Source organism: Ambystoma mexicanum, chromosome 12 (genome assembly GCF_040938575.1).
Source record: "Ambystoma mexicanum isolate Mex_15411 chromosome 12, UKY_AmexF1_1, whole genome shotgun sequence".
Classification (NCBI taxonomy): Eukaryota; Metazoa; Chordata; class Amphibia; order Caudata; family Ambystomatidae; genus Ambystoma; species Ambystoma mexicanum.
Genome location: NC_090936.1, coordinates 243,070,409 through 243,097,021, shown reverse-complemented (window position 1 = coordinate 243,097,021; position 26,613 = coordinate 243,070,409). Strand labels below are relative to the sequence as shown.

The 26,613-nt window shown below is 44.2% G+C and overlaps 1 protein-coding gene across 1 annotated transcript in view; it reads left to right on the top strand.

The window, feature by feature from the left end:
* STRAP (serine/threonine kinase receptor associated protein) overlaps positions 1–26,613 on the top strand; it is a 177,370-nt gene that overhangs the window by 94,770 nt on the left and 55,987 nt on the right. Inside the window, exon 8 of the mRNA XM_069628378.1 lies at positions 12,458–12,607. Within this exon, the coding sequence (XP_069484479.1) occupies positions 12,458–12,607 (150 nt within the window). The remainder of the gene's footprint in view (positions 1–12,457; positions 12,608–26,613) is intronic.

Genomic DNA, 26,613 nt, shown 5'->3' with positions numbered 1-26,613 from the left:
CTGCTGCTGCCGTGAAAATTCCGGGTGCTTGGCCTACATTTCGGAAGGCGAGCCAAGTCCGCAATGCATCACCGAGCTGCCAGAGTTCAGGGAAGCCTGCCTCTCACGGACCGTGTTGAGGATGATGATGGTGCTTATGCATGAACTTTGCGGCACTGTTCGTCCGCGTAATCCGAGTAACGAGTAAGTATACTCTGGTTGTGATGTCAGTGATGCCACTACTATTTCATGGTCGTCTCATCATTCGAATGCATGTAAATTGGTTCCATGTTGTGCATTTTCTAGATAGAATTTTTTTCAAAGCAGAATGACATTTTTTACCTGAATCGACAGTGATAAGAAAGTTGTCATTTTAATACAGTTTGCATCTTTCATTTTCACAGGTGGTACAGGCTGGTGGCCTATCGTTGCTTCACTTGGTGGCTTCACTGGAGGCTCGGACACCGCGTTGGGAGAGTAATACCTGCCTGTGCGGTACTTGCCATTAGACAACATTTCCCCAGCGACAGTGGACAATACCGCGGATTTTCCCTGGATGTGCTGCAACCGCAACTTTACAATGTGTAATGTTTATTATTTATGTTCAATTGAAATTAAGATCTAAAATAAAACCCAACATATATTTTAACAATGGTTGTTTTGATTTTTTAAATGAATCTAGTGTGTCTCCATTGAATAGTCTTCCTGTGCCTTGTCTTGTCACACCACATGTCTCCTGCCAGCATCCTCCCTCACGCTGGCCGCCCACCTTCAATCCACATAACCGTTGAACCCATATGCAGCAGACATACATATGTTATTTTGCGGGTTGGCATCAAGCCTCCCGGCCTTGCCTCCGACCCCAAAAATACTTACCACACCACTTTGTTCAAGCGTTGGCAATAAAAGGAAGGCCGTTGGATTTTATTGATACAAAACATGGTTATAGGTAAATAATCAATATGGTTGATCATAATAAATCATCCTTTTGGGCACCGGGTACAGAGATGACCCCCTCTGGCCCGTGCCGCCTTGCCACCACAGGCCAGCCTGCTGCTGACTAACTGCCTAGGCATCCAGGGTCTCCAGGGTGAACTGCACCCATATATTCTCCTGGGAGGGTGAGGTATTTATAAACTCACCCCCCTGCCTTCCATGTACTAGATCCTGCAGCCTGCCTCTTACATGCAGTTAGATGGCCTCTCCTTGGTGAGGCCCTGCGGCAAACGAGTCTTGTCTGCACGACCACCGCCCCAATCCACCCCCCGCCCTATCAAAGGCAGTTCGCACCGGGGTACTTGTGCTGCCAAGTGGAGCTGTCAGGGAGCGATAAAGGCCAAGAGGTGCCAAAGACCATGTACACTTCAAAGTGGTCTATAGAGCATGGGTTGTTGTTCCCATGTCTACCGCCAGACCCTGTGTCTCCTGCCAAGCATCCCCCCTCACGCTGGACGGCCCCCTGCAAACCGCATAATGCCACGGCATATACACGTCATTCATTCACAAACACACCCCTGTTTCGAATTCTTTATAACCCACTTCATATTTCTAATGAGAACTTCTTTGCGCTTTGCTAGTCAACCCGTGAAGGTGCTGGTTATCTGCTCTTCGTCTCTGTGAACTTCCGTGACCACTTCGAGGAAACTCGTCAGTTTGCAACCTGTGAACTGCTCCCTGTTCTACGACAAGAAACTACTCTGATCCCTGCATCTAACTGTTTGCTCGTCAAGGTAAGGCCATGTACCATACTCATTTTGCGTCCAATTTCTTTTCGTTCAAGACAGTACATGCAAGGAACTAGTCACATGTTCTGAGTTTAGTCAAATTATTTTTCTATTTTTTTAAAGTTATTCAAATACTTATCCGCATGTGAATAACGTGTATAGTTCCAAGAACCAAAACATACCTTGCATTGAACCTTTTATGTGTCATTTAATTTTTTAACACATTGATATTCATAGAGAATTGTTGATCTTTACTTTTCAGAACTTTCCACAATGCCTGCCTGTTCCATTTGGCGGTTGCCCTTCGAAGACCCATAATAAATCTGAAGGTACTATAATGCATGTTTTCCCTAAGACAATAGATCAGATAAGAGAATGGGTCCGATATTGCGGATATCCACCCTCTGAGCTTGAAAGTAGAGTCCTAGAAGTCTTTGCGGACACGAGGGGTGATCGATACCGCATCTGCAGCAGGCACTTTACCTCTGACATGTACTCCACATCATTGCTAATAAAGAACACACCGCGAGCGAGGCGAAAATTGCTCTCAACCGCTATTCCCACTCTATTCGTCCACATCCCTCCACTGGTGAGTCAAGTTTACGTATTTATCTCTCGGCCTTGCGGTAGTGTGTAGCATTAGCTAACCATAATTTCCCCATTTATGTATCCACTCAATATGAAGGCGGAAGATTCTCCATCCGTGTCGTTATTGCAGTCATCAGCCACTTCAAGCGCCTATCGGGTAATCTTACTTGGCTATTCTGCCACTGACTTGTTTTAGGCATGTAAATCAATAGTTTTAATTTATCGTGTAATTATTTTACCTAATGGTACACCCTTGTACTCGTCCTCTAGTCTTTGTTTTCAGTTATAATTATTGTTATCCAAAATAATTCAAGTACTGTCTTTCAGGGAGATGATGAGGAGTCCAACGTATTGACGACTACCGTTGATGTCACTCAGATGCTCGAGGTACGTTTCAGGACAGTTCCATCGATGGAGATCATCAGATCTTGCATTCTTGTAGCGTGATTGTTACACACAATGTTTCTTTCGTTTTTAGCCATTCATTACTAATGAAAGTCCTATGTTTCAGGGAGTCGATGGAGCATTAGTCCAAGAAGAAGGGGGAGCGTGCAGTTACGGGTCGGCGCAACAGCTTGCAGAAGTGTGCACCGCAGTTACATCGTCCCTTGATGTTCTTATGCATTTCGAGGTATGGATACTGACAGTTCAATCAAGCGAAATCATATGACGTGATTACATCCGCTATACTTCCTTCTTTATTAACGCAAGTACTATGTTTCAGGGAGATGACGGAGCTTCTTCTACAAGAACATCACCCCTAGTAGTTGATGCAGATCTCTGGGTGGTGACACTTCCAACGATCGAGCAAATCGAATCATATTTACATATCCATTATTTATTTTAGACAACTGATCATTTGTGCAGGTCTATTTAGATGAGCCGTTCACGCCTGCACAAAGTTTCTGTTCTTTTTATCAAAATAGAAAACCATACTAATGCAATTACTGTGTTTCAGGGAGTCACTGAAGCATCATCTTCAATAATATCATCAATGGAAGTCTATGAGGAGCCCGAGGTATGGATCTTGACAGTTCCATCTAACTAGATCAACAATGCGTGAATAATTGTCGTTTGAATGTTCTACACAAAGCGTTCATTCGTGTTTTGCTATTGAGATGTACGTGGGTATTGGTCCCCAAGTACATTTTGTGTTTTCGATATTATACATACTAATGAAAGTTCTATGTTTCAGGGAGTCGATGGAGCGTCAGTGCGTGATGGATGTGCTTATCATGAAAATATAGTCGTTGCAGCGCAAGAGGAAGTGGAGACATGCACACACGAGTCGGAGCAACAGCGTCCTGATGTTGAAGTTCGAGGCAAGAAAGTTTCAAAGAAAAGAAAGCAAAAGAAGGTTAGTGTTCTGGTCACTATATTATGTTGTTTTTCACTGTTAATAGTTCAATACTGTAAGTTGTGTTTAAACTGAACATCCCTTTTCCAATCTGTCCTCTAGTTGCGAGTGGGTGTACGAACTAGATCTACACAGACAGTGAAGCGAACGAGAGATGTTGCTTGTCAAACCTTTTGGCAGGGACTTGAGACTGGAGATGCATCGTGCCAATGGGAAGAATATGAAGTGATTGACAACGGAGCTATACCACCACCAGCCATTGATAGTGAATGTCCTCCTGGTAGTTCGGATGCAGTCGGAGATCAATTCACAGAATCCACACCCGCAAAAACTAAGACCGCGAGAAAGTTGAAGAAATTGTTTTATTCACCCATCTCCGGAGAAGGAACAGATGTTGCAATGGAAGAGAATGAAGTGGACGACAATGAAACGCCATCAATATCACTGAACATAGCGGAAGACGATATCAGAGATTCTACCTTTCATGTGAGTGACATGTCCTCAACGTTACAGGCCGAACCAGCTGGGATGCAGAGTGACAGTATAAGGAAAGAGGCCAAATTCATTGTATTCGATAGTTGTTTGATTGATATTATTATTCGGATGAAATGTGGGCATTCGGTTGGTGGGGAAGTATGTGGGGAGCCATTCATTAATGTGACTCGTGCAATTCGAGGCACTAACCTTAAAATACATGCTACCTGTACAAAATATCATCCTTTCTCATGGTCTGCACAACCTATGCTGGGACAACTGCCAGCAGGCAATCTACTTTGTGCAGCGGCTGCACTTTTTAGTGGTTCAAGTTTTAAAAAATTAGTCTTTCTTTCAGTTTGTGGGAATCCATTTCATTGCGAAAACTCAGTTCTACAAATACCAAACCGATTATCTATTTCCAGCCATTAGCGAAGCTTGGAGAATGGAAAAAATGTCTATTGATAGTACATTCGCGGGCAAACGGTTCGGGCTAGCCGGTGATGGACAGTGCGACAGCCCAGGATTTTCAGCCAAGTACTGCACCTACCACTTTCAGGACATGGAAAGTAAGAAAATTGTGAGTTCGGTGGTCGTGCAGGTGTCACAAAGTACATCCTCAGTGGCCATGGAGAAAGTTGGCTTTGTAGCATCATTGCAAGAACTACAATCGCGGGGAATGGTGATCGACCTGATAGCCACGGACAGACACGTTTCAATTGCCAAGACAATGAGAGAACAGTACAAAAATATAAATCACCAATTTGACGTTTGGCATCTTGCAAAATCAATCAATAAAAAATTGTCGGCTGCAGGTAAAAAAAAAGAATTGCAAGGTATTTCACAGTGGTCCAAGTCAATCAGCAACCATCTTTGGTGGAGCTCAAAAACATGTGGAGGGTCGTTGGAAATTCTACTGGAAAAATGGCGGTCAGTGATGCCACACTGTACGAACGTTCACCGATGGAACACGAACCAACATTTCCACAATTGTGACATGGCCATTTGTCCACAGAGGAGGCACGGAAGAAGAAGTGGTTGATTCCTTCATCACCCACTCACAAAGCCATTGAAAAGATTGTATTTGATAAAACTATAACAAAAGCTTTGAGGGGACTCACGGAATTCTGCCACACAGGAGATTTGGAGGTGTTCCACAATATGTGCCTAAAGTACAGGCCAAAACGATTGCATTTTGGCATGGAAGGCATGATAAATCGGACTCTTTTAGCGGTCTTGGCACATAACCATAATGTTGGCCGTCAACAAAGTAGGACGACCGGAACTTTAGGGACGCTTCGCTACAATAAGGCCTTCACTAAAAGAAGTAAACAATGGGTGATCAAACCAGTGTTTGAGGATATGCAATATGAGTTTATTGAGAAACTTATTGTTGACGTCCTAGATAGGCACATAAATGGAGTTGTGAACGAACCTGTGCAGGGGACAACTGCATTGCCACCCAACATTGCCTCTGTTCCATGTCCACCTAAAGAAGAACTCATTGAGAAATACACATCACGGTTTAAATGATTGTAATTTGATTGTCTGTTCTCTCGAGTCTCCTCATGTCGCAGGCCCATTGAATATGTGTAGCTATGTATTGTGTAAATAAAAGTGATTGCTCAGTGTACATGCAATGTGTCTCTCCACCCTTGTTCATTTGCGCATTAAATTAAACCACACAGTATTATAAATCATTTTTCAAAAAATATAGAATGTCTCCGTATTTATGGTTCTGTGGGGCTGCAAAGCACGCAGACAAAATGCAAAGATGGAGTGTAAATTTCAAGTCCTGTGAGACGGCCTTACACTGAATGTAGCTAACTAGGAATGTGTGCTCGTTCAAAGTGAAGGTCAGCTGCTTTGATTTTTTTCTAGGGTGCCAGAATGGCCCACGACTCAGTATAAGGTTCTATTGTTATTTGACCTTGACAGGCCGGGACCACGTAAGAAACGATAATGAATATAATTTCAGAAACGAAAGCCATTTCATGTTCGTTCATTAGAAGAAATAACGTCTGCATAGAAGGAGTGGTATTTCGGGACTGCCCTACGCACAGACACAATGGAAAATGCAAATATAATGTAAGTAACTCTTTAGATGAGTTTATACCGCAATTTAATTACTATACAGTAGCTTTAAAGACGGGTTAAGTTGGACTTGTTCGTTCTATGTGGCATATTGTTTTGTACCGCGCACTATCTTGGGGAGAACCGTCTCCTTTTACGGAAGCACCTCAAAACCTTCCTCTTTGCTTCTGCTTTCTCTCTCCCTCTCCCCTGCTACAACTGGTCCACTGTCTGCGATCTCGGTCCTGGGCCCTTCCACTCTCCACCTGCACTCCCTGTCAACCCCTGCACTGGGGGACTGTCTCAGTATCCTACAACCCCCCCTTGACGTTTAAAACCCAGTTGCACTGTCCTAGCTATGAAATAATTTACCGACCGAATATATAAAATGAATAATTTTAATAAAGATCTGATGGTGAGACTAATTTCATTTTTTATGTTTTTCAAACAGGTACTTCACCCATTATTGTCTGTGTCACGAGTACCAGACACCGGCGGATGGCTTTTATAACCGCCAGTTGCTTCTCCGCGTGAACAACGTTACCACCCTGACCATTTTATGGGACGATCGCCAAGTACAAGTATGCCCTTACGCGGTACTAACGGCTAGATGCAACATACAGACCGTTGTGGTGGCCTAGTGCCTCGTTGTTGGAACAGCCATGCGATTATCAGTGCGACCGAAGAGCTTATGTTATCGTAAACCAACACCCTGTGTACTGCACACGAACATCGCTTGCCTCAAGACGAACTATTTTGGATCGAGAGCAAAGAAAAATGAAAATCGCTGAATATTCTCTAAACATTTGATGTCCAATAAATGTACTTTGCCAAATGTACAATCTTGCAGTTTGCTTTTAAACCAGTTTCATATTCCGAATTGTGGCGCTGTATTGTGAGATGATCTAAGACCCTGTGTACAGCAAAGGAACATCGCGTGCCTCAAAACGAACTTTTTGGAACCTGAGCAAATAAAAATGCAAATCGCTGAATATTCTCTAAACATTTGATGTCAAATAAATGTACTTTACCAAATTTACAATCTTGCGGTTTGATTTAAAAGTACAGTTTCATATTGCGAATTGTGGCGCGCTGTGTTGTGAGCTGATCTGTGTTGGTTTCCGGGTTCTGTGTGGAGTCGCATAGAAGACGCCTGGGCGCGTTTGCCTACGCAGCACAGTCACGTCACGGATAGAGGCGGGGAATATGAATGTTTTGATAGTCTGTTTCAGGGGCGGGGGATTTGATTTAGTGCCGCAAAAGCAAGTGAGCCAGGGCGATGGGGGGAAATGATAGGATTATCAGAAAATGGCGGCTGATTTCGAGTGCGTTAATGGACGAAAAGTCGGGTAAGGTCCATAGGAAAGTTTTCTACGATCTACCGAGTTATGCTTAAAAACACATGGCCGAACCGTAGGGACAATAAAAAAAAAGTCCCGGAACTATCCTTTAAGGACTGAACAGAATCTGCATTTGCAGCATAATGCATTCGTCAGAAGATTGGCATAGTTTTCAACAGTAAACTGTTCTTAAAAGATGCAATGGGAAATTAAGTCATGTTTCCTGTGCCAGAGATGGCTCAAGGAATACAGAGTCTCAAACGGTTCAAATGTTTTTAATGAATGTCAGTGCTCTAAGGCTATCCCCCTCCACGTCTAGAAAGCACCAAGTCTCCCTAGCTGGGACGTCCCTCTTCCCCCAAGTTAGTATGTACAGACTATTGACCTCTACTGTATAAATTCTGATTACGACAAAACTTAAAGGCCAAATGCCTGATCTGTCTAACCTCCATCGGATACTTCCTAGACTGACCCTGTACAATTGTTAGTTGACTAGGAAGGGATACTGGTTTGTACTTCTTACACTGGCCAATTAGGTGGTCTTCCTATTACACTGTCATACTCCTTCCTCTAACCTCTTACTACTCTCCAACTCCACCCGCCTCCTTCACTCCCTGTGTCTTCCTCTTCTGTTCCTCCAATGTGTCTCCTAAGCCTTTCCTCCACCCTTGGTTACTGCTTCAACCCACCTTTTCAGAGGCCCTCTTTCACCATCACATTCCCTCCTCTCTTAATTGCTCTAGTTAGCATTTCACGCACTCGCAACACACTGCCACTACTTCTCCTGCTCCAAAATTCACCTCCCCACTACACTCCACCATTTTCCTCCTGCTGGCTCTTGGTCTGCCTCCTCCATTGACCGCCTCCAAACAACCTATAACTTCCTTTTAGTTTATTTTAACCCCCTCCTATCCTCTGGTTGGTCTGCAGTCCCTGGCCATCTGGTCCTTTTTTTTTTCCATGCCAGGAAGGAGTTGCATACAATGTTCTCATAATGCTTTAAGCCTCACACTCTTTCTGTGCTTGGCTGCCATGGAACTACAATGGCAGTTTGTGTTGTAGTGCGTCCAAGTACGTGTTCGGGGGTTCTGACCTGGCTACCCCTAAGGTAAGCCCAATGTGTATTTGGTGGAGTGTTTTATGTCCCTTGTGGTTTAGGGAAGCCACATCAGTTTCATTATCGGCAGGCTGGCATGGTGTAGTGTCTGCAGCATTCACATTAGGAGCTCTGGCTCATTCTGTTGCTTCCCTTGACCTGGCCCTGTCTGTATGCCACTCAAGTAGTGTTTGAAAGGTGCTGCCACCAGCCCCATCTGGGGGTGTAACTGGCTTACACCCTGGTAGTCCTCTCACCCAGGCTGAGTGGTGTTCCCATCCCTGCTAGACAAGCCCAGGTGACTGATCTTGTTGCACATGTCCTAGTCCACCATTTCCTCTCCATGTTGCCTATGTGATGAATCTGATGGTGTCATCACTCCTTTTCCAGCTGTGACCTCTTCCCAAGTGGACAGGGAATGGCAGCCGCTATCTGATCTGGACCCTGGCAGCTAAATGAGGGATGATCACCTGGATGGGGAGGGAGAGGGTGGGTAGCCCTCGGGTGGGTGTCCTGTCATGGGACTAGACATGGTATCCCATGCCATTCCCCATTCCTTGATGGCATATTGTCAAACCTCCTCTAACCCACCTAGGAAGTATCCTGAAAACACCTTACCAAACTCTATATACAAGTCATTAAAAACGGACTTGCCTTTTAAAACCATTGGGGACACATACCTTTCCAGACTTTGAATAAAAGTTATCAGAAACCGATTACCGTAAGCCTGGTGATATTGGGACGAGAAACATGCACCGATTATTGAGGATCACTGGAAGTCAAGAGCACATGCTGCGCTCTAGTGTTTGGACTGAAGCCGCGGGAAGTTTAAATAGGCGAAGCATCTGTCAAGCGGACGCTGGCTAAAGAATGCTGCTTTTCTCAGTGCTGTCAGATACTATGGGACTAGTACAGAGTATGTGGAGCCAACCGGCACTGTTGCCGGGAGCAGATTGCTGAGGTCTTTTAACTAGGTTTTGAATAAGACTCCTTTGCAGAAGGTTAATAGCTTGGTTTATCTGGGGTTTCCCATTTTAAATAAACCCAATAAATCGAACATAACTGATTTTTTTGAAGCATAAATCTAACTTTGGCTGGATAAATGATCAGGATCAGCTGTAGGTTCGATTTTCAGCTATACCAGTTATTAAAATGTTTGAGGGGAAAGTTGTTCCTAAAATCTATGGGATTGAGATTGTGCATTTTTTGAGATTTGTAGATAGGTGCAAGGCCTTAATATGACCGAGAGGCCTTCAATTGCCATCTTTATTCCAATACGTTACAATTTAGGTTTAAAATCCATTTCGATAAGGGCCAAATAGCATTATATTTTGCTATATCGCAAGTTTTTGGAACCCCATGCTCGTTCTTTATATGCTGAACTTGCTACAGTACTTGCAACGCCAAGGGATCATTCATTGGCTCCTTTTGTACAGAAGTGTACTAATATCCTTCTGGAGGCCGGTCTGGTAGCTAAGGACCTAGCGCACATTCCTAGTCGTGTTAAACATGCTCTTTATAATCTCGATTGGATGTCAACATTGGATTCTCATCATGCCTTCCACTCTATCCTGCATTTGACTACATAACATTAGGTCAATTGGCCCAGTATTTGAGTATTTTTCCTGATCCTTTGTCCAGAATCGATTTCTATTAAGGAGAAAGAGGATCCCCCGACCGAGCTGCTTGTAGGTACTGTTGTGATGTGGAAACATTAAAGCACTTGTTAATATACTTTGGTAAACTGGTTAGCAAACCGGAGTACGTAGACGGTGAGAGCTTTTGGAAAAGTTTGCTAGACGGATTTCCCACTTCTGTTGCATGAGCCATTTTCTGATTTTAAAAAAAACCGAAGCTTTTGGATTCAAATTAACTATTGGGTGATGTGGAATAATTGTTTTTATTTTATGTATTATGTCAATCCTACACGTCTTTTAAATGTGGAGTATTACATTGCATCTTTTTTTTTTTCTTTACGTTGTATGGTATTGGATGCGAAGTTTTCTTATTGCTTGATTTGATAAAGCATGATCTGCACTTTAGTATTTATGAAATGGTGAAATATTTGTAAACGGTTGAAGGTTTCAACCAAGTACAATTTAAACAAAAAGGGTGTTGACATAAGAGTGGCAATCTTTTAAGGTATGAGGGAATCTTTAGCCCTTTGTAAGAAGGTAGGGGTTTTATCATGCCAATATACATCGTAAGGATGGTCTGATCCATCATGTTCCAGAGTTCTCATTTGGCTCGTCTGGTTCCTGCGCAGATGTAGCTTGAGTGTCCTAGCTTCTATTTTACGAGACTCGCGTGAGTTTCCATGTGATTACTCGGATATAGTTCAGTTGAGTTGTACACCAGTTTTTATTTTTTTTTTTAATTTAGATGTGCGATAATTGTCGGCCGGCTCATACCACAGGAAAAAGGCTTCCTCTGGCATCAGCTCATTAACAAACGAGAGATGTGTTTTGTAGTCTGTTTCGATAATCTTCACTTTTACTATTCATTTGTGTGCTTTGTGCTTTAAAACTAGCATTTAAAGGTCCGTTTTCGTTTTTGCAAAGCAATGTTTCATAACTGTTTAAAATGCTGGCGGTTTATCTCTGGTTCAGTTAGTTAATTTAGACTTCAATCTGCATTGAATTTAGATCCTATTCCCTTGACTAATCCTATGCCCATGAATCGATGGGAGAAATATCAACAATAGTTGCAGTTTTTTAGAAATGGAAAACCTGTCTGAAAAACCAAATTAACCTTACTTCTGTTTTGTAAAGCTAGCAACTTTTGTGGGTGTGAGCCGAGGCCACCAGGTGGCAGTATTGTATATAGAAACAATTTCCCTATATTTAGTCTTGTTGTTTCTTCACTCGTAGACTTTACAACGACATGAGCATGTTCATTAAGGCATGTTCCTTGTCCCTTCTTGATGAAAATGCTAGAAATCCACATCTACATATTCCACCAATGACACTTTGGAGGCTTTGTTATGCGGTTGGATACTTTAGTTTAAGCTTAATTGTAAATGCTTTCTGTCCCGCCTTAGGAATTGGAATCCCAAACCTTGCCTAGAGCAACGTTTCAATTGTTGCACCTGCAAATCATGACCGATAGCTGTAACACTGTGGTGGTACCCAGTCAATGTACACTGCATTCAAAATACCGAAAATATTAAATATGTATAGGGTGGGGGGGTGGAGGGATGGGGTTGGGTGAGGTTTTAAGGTTTGAAAAACGGGGGGTTTGGGGGCGCGGTGACACTTTTCAGTATTTTGGTTGCTGTTAAATGTACCACTCTGAAATTTGCTTTGCTAATGGTACATAGACCCACTCTGGTAACCACAGGCTTTATTTTGATCATGTCACTTTCCTAGCATGGGTAATATGCGAAATAGTGGAGTATTTGTGAGGCCACCGCATTTCCTTCCTAATGTTTGTCTGTAATGACTGTATGTTCGTCCTCCCCTCTTGCTGTCCCAACGTATCCGTTCTAAACCGTATCTGTTCCTCTATCAAATTGGCTACTGTAAGGTACCCATTCTTGGGATGCCTAGTCAGCCAAACCTCCTAGTGTACAAGGCTTCCTCAATGCCTTTCTTTACTGAAATACATGCAAATAAAACCAAAAAATACCCAGGCCTCTAGCTGTATGCTCCTCACTAGCATCCGAACAGTCCAAGTATCTGCATTAATATGGATTCAGGGCTTTAGTGGCAGTTAGTGAAAAGGGAGTATGTAATTGTAATATACACACTTTCGCACATTGCCTCTCCATTTAGAATAACAGTAAATATTATATCTTTGTATTTTTTTTTTCTTTCTTGTACTGCAGAATCTTATAAGGGGCATTTTGGCCCTGTTCATTGTGTGAGATTTAGCCCTGATGGAGAGTTGTATGCCAGTGGTTCAGAGGATGGTACATTAAGGTTATGGCAGACTGCAGTCGGAAAAACGTATGGTCTTTGGAAGTGCGTGCTACCAGGTAAGATCAGTTTACGGTACATTTTCATAAAAAATAAGTATGTTAGAAAGTTGTTCTCTATGAAGTAGTCACAAAGAAAAGCACGTGCCTGTTGACCTTTCCCAAGCACGCTGTGAACACTTGCAAGATGTTATTCTGCGTTGTTGGAAACCAGACTTGCATTTTCAGGCTAGGTTGAATTTTTGTTAGAGGAACAAGTGCATCGTTTCCAGATTTTGGGAGGTGTGGGGGTCCGTGTTCAACACTGGTGACACCGCCTTCTAGCTTTTCTCAATTTATTGTACTAACAATAAGAACAGGTACTTGTTCACTTTTTTTTCTGTAGTGTTCTGTTGCCGACCTGCCCTTTTTGTCAAATAATTCGCATTACTAGAAAACTTGCTTGCTACAAACCAGATTCCGTCTTTTTTCAAAAGATGGGAGTTTCGACAGGACGTTCCCTTGGGATGCAACACAGGCCAACTGTTTTAAGGCTTATGTTAGTAACAGTATGCACAGTACTAAATGTCAAAGCTTCTGCAATGCTGCATTGCATGCATCTGTATTTAACTGATCTGACCCTGCTCAAGTTTCGGCGTGCACCTCCACTTTCCTTTGAGACCTCTGTAATCGTTTGTGCAATTTCTGCTATAGTTTGGTTTTAAGAGGATTCCACTGTTGGCTTGATGTTTCTGGTTTGTTCTACTTTCACGGGCTTATCATAATATCCAATAATTTATAGTGCCATAGAAGATCAGGTGACAGCATATGCCATCCTCTACAGTTCAGGCAAAGTTCATTTGGAGCGATTATATGGAACAAGGTTTAATGGTGTGCTATTAGTATGGAACTTTAGAATATGCTAGAGTTCATTAGGATGGGCCTATAGAGCATGTGAATGAAGTTTGGGGCCTTGGCCTGTACTAGGAAGCGAGATCTGAGAGGAGCAGAAAGCTTTGTAGCCCGTTCTAGATTAGACCACGCCTGGACAAACAAGAATGTTCCCCTAAACGGGCAGTTTCGCGCATGTCACAGTTCGAAAAAAAATGCTTCCTCTATAGAAAACGGGAGGTCAAACACCAAACCCTGCATTTATTGAAAAAGGGCAATCGAGGATCTGTTTTCGCACTAGCTGTGGTAAGTGCAAAGTCTGTAGACGAACAGCCCACCCTCCCCATTATTGTGCAGAGTGGAGCACTCTGGGGACCTGGCAGACGTTCGAGAACCAGAGACACTATCCAGGTGCTCGGCATGGGGAGATAACTTGGTAGCCAAGGATGAACTCTGTTGCAGATCCTACCCACTTATAGTCCTGTAGGGTAGCCTGTACTATAGCAACGTGATCAGTCTCTATCTAGCCAGTAGGTTTTCAGGGGCGCAAGGAGTCCTGCAGAGGAGGAACCCTGCTGGTCCCGCTGTCTCAAGGGAAGACCATGGCAATTTGGTTAACTCTGGTGAATTTTGGATTCCAAAGAGCCCACCAGTACTTCTCGGTCAGTAGGTGTTTAGCACAGATGTCACTGCAGAGCCTTTATAGTCTTCCTAGTTTAAGTATGTCGGCTGCTTTGGGATACATTTTGGCAATTCAAGCTATAGCACCCCTGCCCCCAAAATCCTATTAAGCTTTTTGGAGCTGAATGGACATTTGGCTTCAAACTGTTTCATTGCACTATTCAAGCATTTCACAACTACTCCCCCCCCCCCCCCTCCAATCTGGGAGGGTTGTTACACTAAAACCTTCCTATGAAAACGCATAGTGTGTGGTATTAGCAGTGAGCCACATGCACCCTTTCATAGAGCCTGCCAGAGCTGGTTGCAGCTACTAGCTACTGTGAGCTCCTAAGCTAGAGTCATTGGGAGGCCATGACCCTGTATCCACAATCTATACCCGTGTTCTCAAGGTAAATCAAGCAGAGTTGGGAGTCCTTCTGGACTTTCAAACAGTTGGCACTTTAAGGGGACCTACAGGGAACAGAAATGTGTTCCCTGAAAAGACCAAATGGCTGCGGCATCATGCAAACTCGCACAAGACTGTCGCTAGCAAGTGGGCTATACAGCTAGCCAAACGTTGTTACCTGCTTTGAAAAAGGGCCCCTGGGCATGTTGTAGGGAATTCCAGAGGACTGCACAGACTTGCATTGTCGGTAAGCTCCTCGGTGGGGACTTTCTTAGGATGGTGGATGGGAGAGGCTTTAGGTAGCATGAGCAGAAAATGCGAGGGAACTCGCGCAAGTCAATCGTTGGGCCCGACACGTGGTAACACAATTTTCAAACAGTTTATGCAGATTTTAGTGCACCAAGTTGAGGAACATTTGAAATAGCCCTTCTAACCTGCTCCTTTCACATTCTGCACGTCTGAATACTGATTCAGGAGTCGTCTCGAGTAACGTTTTCTCATTCTGAACTTTTAAAACAGCTTTGTGTAACTATTACAACCATTTTGCCAATGTTCATCATGCGATGGATACTTTCTAGTGGAGACTTTAATATAGAATGTGCCCAAGCGGTCTTAAAAAGCTCTAAATCAAGCCTTTTTTTAGGTAAGAATTGGTGCAGTCACACTGAGACTACAAAAAACTTATCTGCTTGGTATAGGTATGTACTTCACAAGTTGGTAGCAGCCGGGCCTATCTCAAGAGGGGTAAATGTGAGCTGTAGAGCTGTACTAATGAAATTCACTTACATTCAAGGTTTCAGTTATATTTTTATTGAATTCCCATCCATTTTTAAATAGGCGTTCTTTAAAAAAGGCAATTCATGTAACGGTGTAAATGTACTTCAAAATTACTCATTAGAATCTGAAAAAGTTAGTGGATAATCTTGCGGTGATTTCAATCACAAGGACAGGAATAGCATTGATATATCACACTAGTGTGTACTTTGCAGATTCTGGGGTTGCAGAAAGAGGTTTAAGGAAGGAGAATGTAAAACGGGTTCTCAGTAAATGTGAGGACACTTAAATATTTTGATGCAATCTAGACGGGCAATGGGCTAGAAGAGTCTTCGTGGAGCCAGGACAGCCAAAGTCCATTTGAAACAGTCTATGGAGCTGAGGCACTTTTTTTAGAATCAAAGTATTGCACAAATATTTTTTTTTAGAAAATCACTTGTAGGGTCACAAGCTGTTAAGCCTGTGAAAAAAGAGTTGGAATCAACTCTAAAAGTAACCCACTGCAATGCCCAACGGAGAAAAGCACAGCTAAAAGACAATGCAGTAAGTACCCCAAGTCTGAACAGTACCTCTGGTTTGAAGAAGAGTGGTCCAGCTGGATTCTGTCTTGCTGCAGCAGTGCAGACCCCGTCTTCCTGAGCCTCCGTCGTGGGGACAAGAGGTAAAACATCTGGAGGGCTCCTACCGCGGTACTTGGGAGGTTGTCGACAGCTACGGGCTCTTCATTTCAGCAGCAATTTGCGGTTTCAGCTCTTGGCAAACGGCTCCGTTGCAGATCTCGGATACCGGTTGGGCTTCCTTCACTCCTTGGATCCTGCACTCTGGTGAGGGGACTCGAGCTATGGTCATCCTGCTTCTGAAGGGTCCTTGGGAGACTCCTGGAGCTTCTGGATGAAATTTCAGATGTTGCATTAGACTATGGATTTCTCAACCCTTGCCACTCTGTTCTTGCAGCAATGAAAACGAACCGCCAGTCAGGGGGAATGGTCCACTGGAGTTCGTCTCACGGTTAGTTGGTCCCACTAACTCAAGGGGAGAAGTCGCCCCTTCCGGTGCTTCTCTGTCGAATTGAATTGCCCAGTGAAGCCCTGCTGTTGTGCTGAAACTCCTTTTTCAAATGTCCAAGAGGATGCATCAAGCTTTGTTCAGTTTCTTCATCGGGTATTTCTCCCAGTGGTCGACTCGGCTTCTAGTCCCAAAACCCCCGCCTTTTAAGCAGGTTTCTCCCATTCATGCACAGCATAGGCTGTCAATCCCACAGCAGGGTGCCTGTCCTTAAAGGACAGCCAGCCAATCCGGACTGGTTGCATTCAGGCATTCCTTGAGACAATGGACGGGGGATTTTTGGGACCCTCCCTCACGTCATGTCCTTCCAGACACACTGGAGCAAGAGTCGATTGCTAAAGGGCTGAAGCCGCCAAAGGCAAAACGAACAAAGGGCTCAAATCTACCCCTCCCCCCATCCCCCAAACAGAAAATGGCGGAAAAAATATTTTGGGGCCATTTTGACAAAATGGCTACCCATGGGTGCTATACTGCAGCTGAGGGTTCAGCCTGTGGTAGCAAAGCACAATGGTAGGAAAATTAAACCACTGCCACCAGCCATTTAAAGTAGGGAGGGTAACATAAAAATGTTACATGAGAATGTAGGATAAGGGGTTACTGGGTAACCTCCCCAGCACTCCACATACGATGGTGTGTGCTGGACCTACAAAGAGAAAAGGTAAGTAAAGTCAATTTCACTTTACTATTCTTGGGAACTGTAGTTCACACAAGAGAAGGTATTTAAACCTTATGATAAATCTAAAGGACACTGCACTGAAGGTGCTGTGTGTCAACATACAAAAAAAGCAGATGCCTATGGAGTTTGTCCGAATCCAATAACAGTGGAAACACAATCCTAATCAGGTCAAAATACATGTGTGAGAAAAAGGTCTCGCTCACTCGCGGGTTAAAATTAAAAAGCCCTAAAGTCCAACAAAAGAGCTGGGGTGCTCTAAAGTTGAAGGGAATTGGCACAGAAATGAGAATTCTCCCCAACACACTTCATTGCATACAACCCTATGCAAACCCTACTCCTTTTGACTTTGTGTAATATGGAAAGGGCAAGTTGGCCGCTGAGGAGTTTTCTAACATGCACATTGTTAGTGACAAAAAAGCATTCTCTCCCATGCTGTTTTGTAGTCTTGACAAAGATTTTGTGCAAAAAGCAACCTTTGCAAAACACAGATTAAAACTCTTTCAACACCCATTGGAATAGATAACTAGGCATGCCATATGTGAAGGCCATGTGAAGACCAGTTATTCCTGGCAAATAAGATTTTGCTGCTATAATCAGGTTGGTGGTAGACTAGATTGTATTTTACAATTGTATAACCGGATCGTATTGTTTCTGTTCGGCTTCATGGGTGTATTTTAAAGACCTGCATTTTGTTGTGGATGAGTTTTATACTGGTGTCTGTTAATTTTAATTGTAGAGCATTAGAATTCGGCCTCAGGCTAGCACCTTGGCAAGGGTCAGTCTGAGCTGACTGAAATCTTGGAGGATGTTACAGAAAATAGACTGGGAAATTAGCTTTTCAACAATTCACTTAATTTGTAATGCTATCCTAGGATAAACTGGAAGGGAGTTTCGGTAAAGAGACATTAAGTGAGCAGGATTCTCTGCCACATATGACTCCATGAGATTTGGGTAATGTACTAATAATGAGATCGGTGGAATGGAAAAATAGGCAAAGGGTATATTTTACTATCTTTTTAGTGATCATTATTGATCGTGAGAAATATGGACTTGACCAAGTGCTCTGCATTTTATGTATTCAGTAATTTGCAACCACTGGCCATCTCCCAGCTTAATCTCCACGCTGAATCTGTTGGTTGTCTTCATGACCATCAGTCTGGCTTCGGAGCTGCCAGAAGCACGGAAACTACTCTCCTGAAAATCTGTGAAGGCCTACTCTCCAACCTTGACTCTAACACCCCCTGCGTCCTCATCTTGCTTGATCTCTCTTCCGTCTTTGTCACTGTCAACCATGCCATCCTGCTCAACAGTCTCTGTGATAACCTGGGTATCACTGGTCAGGCTCTGGCTTGGCTGACTTCTTTCCTCTCTGACCGACCCTCCCAGGTCCAACTTGGGTCCTTCCTCTCTGCTATCTTTTTCTCTACCTTTGGTGTCCCCCAGGGGTATAACTGCTCTCCCTGGCTGTTCAACCAATACCTGGGACTCATTGCCCTGCGCATCGCCGCTCTCAGTCCCAACTTTCAGTGCTATGCGGATGACACCCAGCTCATTTTCAGGCTACCCTCTGCCTCCTCCTAGTCTCCCTCATCTCCCTCCCTCATCCCTGACTGTCTGCTATCCAGGAGTGGTGTGCCGCTAATGACCTCTGCATTAATGCCAGTAAGACTGAGATTCTCCTCATAGGCACACCCGCTCCCTTCTTCCCTGTAGGTCTCTGGCCGGCCCCTTTTGGCCCTTTTCCTGCTCACACCTGCAAAGCTAAAAACCTTGGTCCTCTTCGACTCCGCACTCTCCTTCTCTCCGCACATCTGATGTCTCTAAGAAGTCACACTACCAGCTGCACCTCTTGGGGCCGCTATACCTTCAACTCTTCCTAAATATCTTCCTTCTCGAGCTCTTCGCTCATCCACCTCCAACTCCCTCAGAGTTAGTTGCTTCTCCAAGCAACAAGTTGTTGGTAGATCTTTCCTCAGCTGGTGCCTCCCGCTGGAACAGCCTCCATCAAATTTGAGAACCATCTCCGGTTCTGGAAGCACCTCAAAACCTTTCTTTGCTTTTGCCTTTTCTCCTCCTTTCCTCTGCTGACGACCTAGCTGTAATTGTAACTGCACTAGCTACCTGGACATCCTCTGATCTCGGGACCAGGTCCCTCACACGCCAGCGCGTCACACCTGCACTGCCCTCCTGGCAACCCCCATACTTGGGGACTGTTTCTGTATCCCTGCAGGATAAGAGTAGGGTTTTCAGAGCCTTTCTGAATTGCAAATGGATGGCTAGAGCGGAGAGCAAGGGGTAGGTTATCTCACAACATAGCTTTATTTTTTAACTGAAAATGAAGCACAGCCAATTCTACAACGATGAAACCTAGGGAATGCAAGAAGGAAGCGATCCTATTACGTAGCACGCGCCCGGGATGTAAGGACGAATTTCAACTGCAAATACTCGGGGCCAGCAGCATGAAAGGCCCTATGAACCAAGCAGAGAGGTTTTAAGTAAACCCGTTTAGCCACTGGTAGCCAATGCAGAGCATTGAGAACTGGAGATGTGATGCCGATAGGGAGCACCTGTGGCAAGACGGGCAGCAGAATTTTGAAGAATTTGGAGGCGGCGTAAAAGGTAGTCAGGCTGGGCCAGATAAAGAGCTACATTAACTGATCCGATTAGGGACCAAAGCAGAGACCAGCGGAGCCCGCAAATGGAAAGGAATAAACTGCAGAACCTGTCTGAGTATCTTCAGCTGGAAATTACCAGCCTGACAGACTGAGCTGATCTGGGAAGACATAGAAAGAGAAGCACACAGCTTTACACCCGAATTCTTGATCACAGGGACAGCAGCAGGAAAGGAACCAATGGAAGAAGGCCAAAAAGACTAGGTGCAAGGGGACAGGACGGTAGTAGAACCCACAACCATAACCTCAAACTTATCCCCATTCAGTTTGAGCCAATTTTCGCTCATCCAGCACCCCACAGCAGACAAGCTTACAGCTGAGTAGCATGGGCGAGGTGGGAGAGGTCAAGCCGATCAAGAATACAAGTATCCTCTGAACCCATGGGAGTGGATAAGAGCGAGCAGAGGCTGGATGTAAATATTAGAGTGGGAGATGAGGCAGAACCTTTAGGGACCCCACACACAAGCCGAAATGGCAGAAAGAAAAGGCTCGAGTGAGAGCAGCTGTGAGTGGTCCGAGAAGAATGGAACAATGAGAGAAAGGACCCAGACACAGCAGCCGCTGACAAACAACTGTTCAGGATGGAGTGATCAACTATGAAAAGCGGCAGAGCGATCCAACAGGATCAATGCCGCCACTCCACCCTGATCAGCAATGTGTCAGGTCATCAAGCACTGAGACCAGAACAGTCTCAGTACCGCATCCTGGCCTGAAACCTCGCTGGAAAGCATCAAACAGTGATAACCTCTTTGGACAGAAAGCATGCGTCTGGAGAAGTTGAAGGCCTTCAAAGCCACCACCCAACAACCTGCCTCCACTCCCTTTCATGGCCTTCCCTTTCGGGCATTTCCTCTTTTGCCCACAGTGGTAGATATCCGGGGCCTTCCGGCAAGCATGATCAGCAGCATTTTCTCTTCAGGTGTCAGAGCAGCATAGAAGTGGTGTTGCCTTTGTCCCTTGGTGGCAGTGCGTCACTTTCAAAGCCTGGGCCACGCAGCTAGTCTCATAGGGGTATTGCCCACTGTTCTTTCAATGCGTTCTTGCACATTGTACCATGAAGCTGTGAAGAGGTTTTACCTCCTCAAACCTTTTCAGGTAATAAACCGCCTTGGATTCCTCACCCGGCTCTCCCGGAGCACTTGGCAGTGTTTGGGGGAAGCATGTCTGGTTGGTCGTGGGGAATCTCTGAACTGTAGTCAGGTTAACTGAAGAAGCTTTCGCTTAATAAAACGAATATGCCACCTCCAAAAGACTGTATTCTCGTGGGGTGGGGTGGGTTGTGGTGTTAACACCCTGCCTAGCTATGTGAGACAATGTAAATACATACCCTGGGCCAGGGGTTCTTCCAACTTTGGGCTCGTAGTTTGAGCCGGTCATGCTGCTGACACTTTGAACTATAGTGTATTTTGGTTCGGTGTAGAGCCCCCTGCTTTGTTCTCCTGTTCGTTTTTGCCTGTGTACGTATTTAAAAACAATTTTTTGTAGTGCTTTGAGGCCTGTGGGCATAATGCGCTTTATAAGCATTCTAAATAGATAATGCTTGTGCCTTTGCAGATGGGAAGAGGCTGGTGCTCTTTCCTTTCCCATGCCAAAGATCCAGGGCCTGCTTCCCATCTCAGATCTGAGGTGACTGGACTTTTACCTGCGCAAAGTCAAGTTCAAGCTAGTTTCCTTGCACCAGATCTTCCAGTGCCTCAAGTCTTGGGTCTGCCACATGGGGTGGACCTTTAGAACCCTACTTCCACATCCAGATTCATTCTAAGCACGAAGTAACTGAGGTTTGTTGTTGGAAAGCCCATTTCCAGTTGGAGCGCCTGCCCTTGGGACTGTGTCCTGTGCTCAGAGAGTCTTAACCAAGCAGTTTTGTTGTGGTGACCCCTTGTCTGAAGAGGGACCAGGTTCACATCTTCCCCCTACCTGGACGGTTGTTTCATTCGAGCCCACTCCTGGGGCATGTACCTGAACTTAAAGACCTCTCAGTAACCGTCCAGGACTCAAATTCTTGGGAAATCTATCCCTGCACGTCAAGAAAAATAATGTACCTGCTCAACCGAAGAGAAATGCACTCGACCCATGAGGATAACCACTTTCTTTTTATTAGAAACAAAAAGAACCCTATGCATTACTGTAAATTTGTGGGGGTTTTTTTAGTTTTTTGTTGCTGCTAAAATGAATTTTGTTATGATGCATATACTTGGAATGTTTGTGTGAGGGAGCTGTGGAGTTCCAGGTGGGCAGTTGTAAACAGATGGAAGACCAAGGAGGCGGAGGTTCGGGTTTCTATGATTATGCTTACTGCAATCTATTGTGCCTAATATGCTCTATAATACTGGCAACAAGCTTTCAGGGAGAGTTTGCAGAAGTTGTGCTGGAATTCCTGATAAAGACTCTGATTCTGGAAGCTGCTTACAAGTCGACCACTGGAGCTGAAACAAAGGAGAAGAATGAAGAAAAGTTTGTAGCGATTTCCGTCAACTGGAGACCCTGCGATGTAACCAGAGCCTGATGCAACCCTTCCAATCGACCGGGGGGGTCCCGAATGTGATGATTCCTACCCAGAGGCTGGCGAGAGCCACTAGTCTCCAGAAGAAAACTGCCTCGACCCTCAAATGGCTTCGACTTCAGGAGTCAGTCTTCAAATGGAACCGACTGCAGAAGTTCGATTAACTCCTTCCATAGTGGGCCAATCTAATGTTTTCTCCATTTTCACAGGAGGACCCCATGCCTCGGGAAAATCTGTTTTTGCCACCGAAATCGAAACTTGCTGCGATCTGTAAGAAATCAAAGAACCAAAAAGCAAAGAAAAATAATGCTTTAAATGGAGCTCGGAAATTCCTGCGGAACATCAAAATGGTCCAGGCAGTGTCTACTGATTTGATCAAGACATCTATGGGCCCTGCTCCAACTAAAAACCAAGCCAAAACTCAAGGGAAAAGTGTACACTCAACACCGGTTAAACAGACCCAAATAAAGAGTAATACACCATCCGTGGATGTTGCGACGGAACTACTGGATCTGTCAACTTATGATGAGCCAGAATATGTAGAGCTGGAAGCTGCCTTACCAACAGGCGTTGATTTGCCTCACAACATAGGATCGCATCAAAGTGAGGCGCCTATTCAATGTAAGAAGAAACCTGTACAGCCGACGGACAAAAATTATTCTGGACTTCCCTGCGATAACGCAACCATGCATTGTTGAAGACGATTGCAGAAATCCTGTTACAAAACGCGGGTCAGATGAAAGATCCTGCGAAATCATTGAAGTACGTGATAGTAATAACTCACTGCCTCCCCCAGTTGCCAGCCTGGTGTTCCTCACACTGGACGAGAAGAGAAAACAGTGCCAATTCTCAAGCTGCCAGACCGGGGAGGTCACGGTCAATCTCAGATCAAGTCAACAAAAGAACAAACGAAAACCATCCCTGTAGGCCGTTGAATGGAAGTTCTGAGGTCGAGGCGCTGGAAGACAATCGAAGAAAGGTGAAAGGGTTGGTGGACGATAGACGCCCACAAACTCCAAAGGAAAGTGTCTCAAAGTCAGTGCCGAATAAGGGTCTCACTTATAAGCTGATTATTGAGAGCTTAGAATCAATAGACAACTTGATTTTGAAGCGAACTTGATTTTGAATCGAGGAACTGTACTTAAGCTACTTCATCTTGTACCAAGTCTACGTGCCATAACTTCAAATGACATAAAAAATCGTGGAGTTTCCTGCTGAAGGTACGAACGACATGGCGGTGCTCCATCTATCCTTCAACTTATTAATTACATCCATCTTGGAAGAAAACGTAGCTTTGTTTTCACTGGGCTTTTGACGTTTACAAATTGAACGAGCCTGAGGCGCCTCGTCCATCTTTCATTGGAACCTCTGACCTAAGGGAAGCGTCCCCGAGTGTTCTTGTAGCAACAGTTCCAACAAAAGACATGGCGACGAACTCTCAAGGGCACTTGGCTTTGAAGCAAACGTGTGATCTGAAACGCATTCAACCACAGTGCCCGTTAAGGATAACTCACTCATCAACGAGTGATGGTAGAGTGAATTCTGATGGCCAAAATGCGCAAATAAGAATCGCAATTAAAAGAAATGAAATCAGTAATGAGAATCATCAAACTTCGAAATCTGCATCTGGAAATTATGAATGGCATTGGCTAGCAGGGGCCTTAAACACAAAAATTGGCCAATAATGCCAGGATCCTGAAGCCCCCATGGTCTGCTGTTTAGCTTCCTGGAACACACGAGGGTTTACACACCTGTTTAATACAATTTGGCTAGACAATCTACACATCGTGTGTTTACAAGAAACATGGTTAAGCGAGATGCCAGTAAATTCGGACTTTGAGATTGCAATAAATCCGGCCATAAAATCGAAGCATGGTCGCCCTATGTCAGGGTTACTAACGATGGTGAGAAGAGCATCGGGTTGGCGTATTACGTCAACCATTCCCCCTATATTCAGGAGACGGCTATTGAGAGTTGGTGGACATGAGCATACGCAAGACAGGATTGTAATACTGAACTTGTATTGGAATCATCTACGGGCAGGAAAATGGAGTTTATTGACCAGAGAACAGGATTAATTGATCTTAGAGTGGAATCATTAGACTCGTCCAAGGTACTTATTTGTGGTGACCTAAACATCGACCTAATTAAGGAAGCAAACACAGATCTAGGCATATTGGCACAAGCATGGATAATCAAAATGGGTCTACGTTACTTCCAGATGTTGAATGGAAGCACCTGTGGTGACATACCATCTGTTCCCACATGGCATCGTGCAGATTCATCCTCTACCATAGATTACATGTACGTGTCCAAAACTTTTCATCCTAGGATCGCTGAGGATCTGTGAAAAAGCAAATGGTGATCATGACATGTTACTCATGAAATTTGTGATACTTGGATCAGCCCAAAGTGGTCACACAAACTCCAGGTCGAATCAAATAGAGTCCGTTTAAGATTGGAGGAGAGTGAAGTCAACGTTGTGATGAGCCAGTACTGTCAACTGAATGCAGATCTAGAATACGATCAATTATTGACACAATTCAAAACTGTAAAGGTAGGCTTAAAAAACCCTAACATGGTTTGAGCTCATCACTTCGATCGCGAGATCCTCATCCAAAAACGAAGGATGCGTGCTGCACTTAGGAGAACTAAGTCCCTCGATGTTGCCACTCGAAAATTGGAAATAAAGGTGGTGAAACAAAAATATAAGAACTGGTTGAAGATGCACAAAAATACCCTAGTGCAAAATGATGCGGAGCAGATGCTAGCCATATTGAGGAACGAAAATTCGAGGGACTTCTGGAGACTTATAACTTTCAAGCTCCTCAAATGGCATTGCAGTCTTGTATGGTCTCGGAAGCCGCTTGGATAGACCATTTTGAAGTCCTTTACAAAGCAGAGGATCATGGAATTATCCCATTGGAAACACCTTTCAAACCGTGGGCTTTGTCGTTTCTAAGAGGAGATTGTGTCAATAATTAAGAAGGCTAAAAACTCCCGAGCGCCTGGCCCTGATGGTTTTACCAATTTCACGATCAAACAACATCCTGAGCTATGGGCATCCATATGCGTAGCTTTATTTGACAGAATAAGTAAGTGCCACAGGACCCCTAAATCCTCGCAATCTGCTGTTATTGTCCCTATATTTAAGAAGGGGACAGAACATGCCCAAAAAATTACCGCCCAGTGGCATTATTGGACACTTTGGGAAAAATGTATGCCACAATGTTGCAGCAGAAATTGGTGGCATGGGCAATCGAGTCTAATCACGTAGACCAAAGACAATCTGGTTTTTTAAAGCAAGTGGGCTGCTTATTAAATCTGTTACTTCTGAACCTGATGAAGATGGAGGCGATAAAAGTCCAACACAAAGGTATATTTGGCCTTCATTGACTTCTCATGTGCATTCGATACCATCGACAGGCCTCTTTTGTGGCTAAAACTACAAAGTTGGGGATGTCCAGCTGACTTAGTAGCAGCAATCCGAGAACTACACTCCGAAACCTCCATAAAAATCCGGCTGAATCGGTCTGGAAATCTAACAGCCCCAATCAAAACCTATAAAGGGGTTAAACAAGGATGTCCCCTAGCTGCCGCAATATTCAGCTTATTCATATCTGATATAGGGTTAGCGATCGACTCGGTAAGTTCTTTTCCACCAAAAGTAGCTAAATACCATCTAAACTGGTTGTTATACGCCGACGATTTGGTCCTGATGGACCTGACACCTGTCGGCCTTCAGAGGAAGCTGAATGTGGTTGCCCAATATGTCGCATCTAACCAATTCGTGATAAACGCAAACATTTTGAAATTCTGGTGTTATAGAACTTGAATAATGAAGGCCGAAAAAAATTGAGTCATCTAAGATGGCACCTGGGTCAGGGGGCCATTCAGATAGCCCAGAGCGTAAAATACCTCGGCATGTTAATAAATTCATCAATCAATCAATGATGGTCCATGGATTGCTGAAAAGAAAAGGAATTGCAAGCAACTGGCAAGTCAAGCTGTCGTCATGCATAAGAAATTTGGGAAATTTTCACTAAAGCCAGTGCTAGCTTTTTACCAGCAAAAAGTAATCCCAGTTTTACTATATGGTGCTGAAAACGCTTTGGGTTGCAGTCACGAAACATGGTCATCGCTGGAGCATTGTTTCTGGTCTATGGTCCTGTCTCTCCCAAGGGGAATTCTGACATGTGTGAGATATGAATTGTTGCTCATTTCGCTTCATGCTATGGTATGCTGGTCTCTGGTGAGTTTGTTTCGGAAAACTCGCCAGCGCGAGCACATACCACAATTTGACATCTTTTACGATCTGACGCCAACAAATAATAGCATGGTGTCACTTTGGTCTAAAAGATGTGAAGAGATCTTGTGTGAATATGGAATTAGTCTGGACATGCTGCCTAATGACCCGAACGCTGCCAAACTAAAAATCTG